The sequence below is a fragment of the Anguilla anguilla genome, chromosome 11 (assembly GCF_013347855.1).
Source record: "Anguilla anguilla isolate fAngAng1 chromosome 11, fAngAng1.pri, whole genome shotgun sequence".
Classification (NCBI taxonomy): Eukaryota; Metazoa; Chordata; class Actinopteri; order Anguilliformes; family Anguillidae; genus Anguilla; species Anguilla anguilla.
In genome coordinates this window covers 526501-532500 of record NC_049211.1, presented here as the reverse complement: position 1 = coordinate 532500, position 6000 = coordinate 526501, and the positions used below count along the sequence as shown (strand labels likewise).

The 6000-nt window shown below is 47.8% G+C and overlaps 1 protein-coding gene across 1 annotated transcript in view; it reads right to left on the bottom strand.

Moving 5' to 3' along the window:
• Positions 1–2624: 2624 nt before the first annotated feature.
• Positions 2625–6000, bottom strand: part of LOC118208573 (metabotropic glutamate receptor 7-like) — a 41544-nt gene continuing 38168 nt past the window's right edge. Inside the window, exon 2 of the mRNA XM_035383385.1 lies at positions 2625–3092. Within this exon, the coding sequence (XP_035239276.1) occupies positions 2802–3092 (291 nt within the window). The 3' untranslated portion in view covers positions 2625–2801. The remainder of the gene's footprint in view (positions 3093–6000) is intronic.

The window sequence follows — 6000 nt, the reverse complement described above, 5'->3', positions numbered from 1 at the left end:
TCTGAACAGTCGGCTCAATGCCACGGTATCAGATTGTTTATTTAGCAGAAGTCTGTATCCAGCTCTACTTACTAAATAAATGCATTAAATAGGCTTTAAACTGGCTTATAAACGCTGCAGAAATAAGCATCAGGACGCTCTCAAAGCCAGTAACCATGCAAGCAAATCTGAGAGAATTAAAAATAATATGAGAATGCCAAACTATCCTGGAAAGCACTCAATTATCCTGTCAGGATAGCAGGTATTAAAGGAAGCTGAGATCTGTTGCAGTGCTACGAGAAAAGTCTGGTGTTTCTGATCTGAATGAAAACTGCTACAGCAGTTTACACTCTCAAACAACAACAATGACATCAGAAATTCAGTATATCATAGTGAGATATTTGAGCTTGTGAGATTAATTATTTTTAATTATCTTTGCCAAAACAAGCTCAAATGGTTTCACACAGACTATTAGTTGATTTCTTAAAACAAACTGCAAATAAACAGGACTGACTTTCATCTTTTGGCAGATTTCTACCTTCGTACTCACAACTCAACTTTATCTGTTATTTTGGCAGAATTATGAACATGAAAACTAAGTTATTCAATTTCTATATAAAGTTTCAATGTTGCTGCAGCAGCAGTCTTAAAGGTGAAAAACAAACACCTTGGTCACCTTCACCTGAAAGAGCTGAGATTCAACACTTTGTCACACCAACTTTCACTACCAACCATACACAGAGAGAGAGTGGAGGGGAAGGGAGGAGGGAAGACAGGCACATAAAAGAAAACAGAAGCAAACACAGAGGTGGAGAGCTACAGAGGGGACATTTTGGAGTGGGCTGTCGTCTGGGGGATATTGGGGTGCATAAGGCCTGTGTCAGCAGGCTCCTGACAGCCAATAACAAACAGCCAGACGACTCCAGGGCAGGTGTGCTCTACTTTAGAGTCTCTGAGTCTCGTACAGGTGCACACAGACCTGCGCAGTGTGGACCGGCTGAATTAAGGCTCTTAAAGGCAACGATAAACACTCATCTGGCTCATAGTTACACACACGGCCACATCTCTCTGCTTTCACTCAGCTTCTCATGGTTAGCTTTCATATGCAGAATCATTGACTCAGCCTTAGTCTCAGACTCAGACTTAGCCTTAGTCTCAGACTCAGCCACAGTCACAGTCACAGTCTCAGCCTCAGTTTCAGCCACAGTCTCAGTCAGTCACAGTCTCAGTCTCAGTCAGTCACGGTCACAGTCTCAGTCTGTCTCAGTCTCAGCCTCAGCCTCAGTCACAGTCACAGTCACAGTCACAGTCTCAGTCTCAGCCTCAGCCTCAGCCACAGTCTCAGTCTCAGTCAGTCACAGTCTCAGTCTCAGTCTCAGCCTCAGCCACAGTCACAGTCAGTCACAGTCACAGTCTCAGTCAGTCACAGTCACAGTCTCAGTCTCAGCCAGTCACAGTCACAGCCTCAGTCTCTATCTCAGTCTCAGTCTCAGTCTCAGTCACAGTCACAGTCACAGTCTCAGTCACAGTCACAGCCACAGTCTCAGTCTCAGTTTCAGTCTCAGTCTTGACTCATCTTTCAGCAGAGCTGTACCATGTGACTATCCTACATAGTGCCATCCTCAACAACTCCCCACAACTCAGGTCCTACAACTCCCATAATTCTCTGCTATGCTAAGCCCTATACTGGTACACACTGCCTGATCCGACAGAATACAGCAGCCATATTCCTCCTCTCTTCTAACCCTTGCACAGGTACACACAGTCCTCTCTGACAAAATGCAATACCCACAATCCTCTGCACCACTAACCACTTGCATAGGCACACACTGCCCTCCCTGAGAGAATACAACTCCCACAATCCTCTGCTCTGCTGACCCCGTACACACTGTCCTGTTTGACAGAAAGCGTGTGTTTTAAGCGTGTGCAGATAAACATTCAGTTTAAACACACTAATGCCCTCTGGCCCTCGGAGATCAGAAACACAGACAGAACAACAGCAAGCAGACGGGGAAGACGAGGCTGAGGACGCTCTGCAGCTGAATGAAACCCGTGAAGCTCAGAGGTAATTATGCAGAAGAATAACACTAATTTCATCTGCGCTCCATATGCGACACTGGAGGGCGAAAGAAAGATTAAAAGTTTCCAGATTACAATGAATTTGCAATAACAGTGTTAGCACCCAGAGCCAGTGTTACCAAAGTGCCATTTACACATCCCCATTAACCGCGAGAAGCAACAGCTCTGAATGACTCCATCTGAAGTCTGATTACTACACTGCCCATGTGACACGACACTGCCCATGTGACAGACGTTCAACAGCTGAACCCGTCTGGTATCTGCAGGGCACTCTGCATGTACAGCAGCATAAACACTGCTGTTCTGGGAGTTCACATCCAGTGAAAGACTCTGAACATTCCTTATTGTGACCAGACAGCAACATTCCTATCGGATCATATTTGTATATAGGTGTTCTCTGATCTATGCAAACCAGACTCATCCTCAATAAAGTTCATAAAGTTTAACTTTGGCTGCCATTAAGAGACAAAAGGGAAAATGCAGGAAATGTATGAGGCCATTATCCAGTTTATTACTTTCTTCTCCACCGTTCTCTAAGCTGAAATAAATTAATGTGTTCATAAAAGTTGTGTTTGCTCAGGAAAATCTACACGTGCTTCTGCTCGCCAGTCTCATCAGGGCTGTAATGCGAGACAGTTTGTTTAATAGTTTGGTTCAGCTCAAATATGGCTCCTCCCTCTCCATTCTGTCTGTCTGTCAGCACTCTGTCCCCATTATTCACACGTGCAATGATGTCATAGTAGTCAGTCATGAATATTCATGAGCAGGGGCAGATTGGGGCCCTCCCCCCCAGGGAAGCGGGCGTGGCGGGACTCACCGGTCTCCCGGGAGATCTGAGTGAAGGCCTCCACGCCCCTCTCGCCGTAGCTGCCCTCCGAGGCCAGCGTGGAGACGTAGTTCCAGCCCATCGCCGTGACGATGTCCACCATGGCCTGCGCCTGGAAGGAGTCCGGCGGCACCACGCGCGAGAAGAAGTCATAGCGCCGGTCATCACTGAGCTCCGGCGCCGTGGAGGCGTAGCTCACCTGAGGGATCTGAGAGGAGGAGAGAGGGAGGGAGAGGGGGAGGGAGGGGGAGAGGGAGAGGAAGGGGGAGAGAGAGGGAGAGGGAGGGGGAGGGAGGGAGAGAGAGAGGGAGGGGGAGGGAGGGAGAGAGAGAGGGAGAGGGAGGGGAGGGAGAAGGAGAGGGAGAGGTAGGGAGAGGGAGAGGGAGGGGGAGGGAGGGAGAGAGAGAGGGAGGGGGAGGGAGGGAGAGAGAGAGGGAGAGGGAGGGGGAGGGAGAGAGGGAGGGTGGGAGGGAGGTAGAGAGAGGGAGAGGGAGGTGGAGGGAGAGGGGGGAGAGAGGGAGGGAGGGGGCGGGGAGAGAGAGGGACAGAGTGAGAGGGAGAGAGGGGGAGAGAGGAGGGGGAGAAAAGGAGAGTGAGAGGGAGATTGAGAAGGGGAGAGAGAGAGGGAGGGGAGAGGGAGAGGGAGAGGGAGGGGGAGGGAGAGAGGGGGGAGCGAGATAGAGAGAGGGAGAGGGGGAGAGAGATGGGGAGGGGAGAGGGAGGGGGAGGGAGAGAGGGGGGAGCGAGATAGAGAGAGGGAGAGGGGGAGAGAGATGGACAGAGGGAGAGAGGGGGAGAGAGAGAAAGGTGTCAGGGCCTGTGTGGGTTGCGGGTGATCCCGTATCTGAGGAAAGGCTCTTAGAGAGGTCAGCTGCCTCGATACTGGGGTCACAGTTCATAGACACTCAGGGAAATATTCAGGAAAGTGATCAGAAGATGCGCCACTCTCATGCTGAATATTAAACAACAACAAAAAAGCCCATAATTCTCTGCAGGAGAAGTCTTGGTTCAGCAGGATATGTTGTGAGGAAGAGAGGACGCTGTGAGTTCTCCTCGTCTGGCTCGAGCTGTCACACTGAGAGGGACCATCGATTGCAAAAAAAACTCCAACATTATTTCCAATTACATTTCATTCACATCTTCTGCAATCTTGCAGCTTTACTGCGCAGGACATCCGAATGCAGCACAAAGCGCATTTCCATGCGACTCCTCTGTGACACAGGCTGCATTATTTACCCTCTGACCAGCCTGCGAATATTAAGCAAGAGAACCCCGCAGCACATTAGCATTAAATAACTCTAAAGAAACACATTTATTGCATTTTCACCATTTTGAATCAGACTGAAATATCTGACAATGCATTATTTATGAACGGCCACTAAAGTGTAGAATAAGCTCCAATAATTTGTCAGAAGGTTATACATCAGATTCCTGTGTTTTATAAATGAAGTTGATGTGTGGAATGAGATTTATTACAAAAATATGATCATTCATCAGAACCTTCTCTGGAGTCTTCTCTTACAAGGACAAATCAACCAGTGCTTGGAGAAGAAGTGTAAACTTTGGCAAATGCACAGAAACAGACTTCAGTAAAACACAATTATCATTAAACAGGCTCAATCAACCACAACTACATTATGTAAACAAATGTTTGTCATTATGTTTAATTCAGCTTAAATAACTTGCAGAATATAATTAGCTTTTGAGAAGTGATAATTAATAGTTTAATTTGTTATATTTAAGTTGTAGTATCGCAGAAATATTTTTTTTCTTTATATTTGAATTTCCAAGTGTTGTCTGTGGAATAATGAAATCAGTCTGGGTGTTTATGGAGCACTCTGATCAGTGAATACGGAGATTAACAGGCCTAATTGGCATCTTTTGTTTAAATTGTTGTGGAGGAACAGAGGTCTGGGTTCTTTTGATCTTCTGCCATTTGGGTAACACGGTTTAGCTCTGGGACATTTGGATACACCCCCACCATGGCTTGTGCTCAATTAACCTTTTGACCTCCTATGCTGTAAACACACACATCAACACGAGTGTCATCTGTGTGTGTGTGTGTGTCTGTGTGTGTCTGTGTGTGCACGTGTGGGTGTGTGTGCATGTGTGTGCGTGTGTGTGTGTGTGTGCATGTATGTGTGTGTATTTGTGTGTAGGTGTGCATGTGTGTGCATGTGTGTGTGTGTGTGCATGTGTGTGCGTGTGTGTGTGTGTGTGTCTGTGTGTGTGTGTGTGTGTGCATGTGTGTGAGTGAGTGTGAGTGTGCATGTGTGTGCGTGTGTGTGTGTGTGTGTGTGTGTGTGTGTGTGCATGTGTGTGAGTGAGTGTGAGTGTGTGTGTGTGTGTGTGTGTGTGTGTGATGTTCAGAGCATGCATGGTTCTTTACAGTAAGGCAAGAGTCCAAAAGGATATTTATCACACCGCAGCGAGCTAACAGACAAGCCGAATGTTCTGAGGTGTAAATATACACTCCGGACTCAGGTATCACAGTAATAACAGAACTACCCCCACTGGAAACCATCACTGAGCAATGCACCCCTAACCCTAACCCTAACCCTAACCCCCACTGGAAACCATCACTGAGCAATGCACCCACAGCTTGTGTCAGTAAGAACAGTAACACAAGGAAATACAGTACTTCTGTAAACACAGGGAGGCCTTACTAATGTTTGCGGCCTACCCATCTCCTTCCCTCTCCCTCTCTTCCCCCTCTCTCCCTTTCTCTTTCCCCCACTCTCTTCCTTCCTCCCTCTCTCTCTTTTACCCTCACTATCTCTCTTTCCCTCTCTCTCTCCCTAACTCCCACTCTACCCATCTCCTTCCCTCTCCCTCTCTTCCCCCTCTCTCCCTTTCTCTTTCCCCCTCTCTCTTCCTACCTCCCTCTCTTTTTACCCTCACTATCTCTCTCTTTCCCTCTCTCCCTCCCTAACTCCCACTCTACCCATCTCCTTCCCTTTCCCTCTCTTCCCCCTCTCTCCCTTTCTCTTTCCCCTCCTCCCTCTCTCTCTTTTACCCTCACTATCTCTCTCTTTCCCTCTCTCCCTCCCTAACTCCCACTCTACCCATCTCCTTCCCTCTCCCTCTCTTCCCCCTCTCTCCCTTTCTCTTTCCCC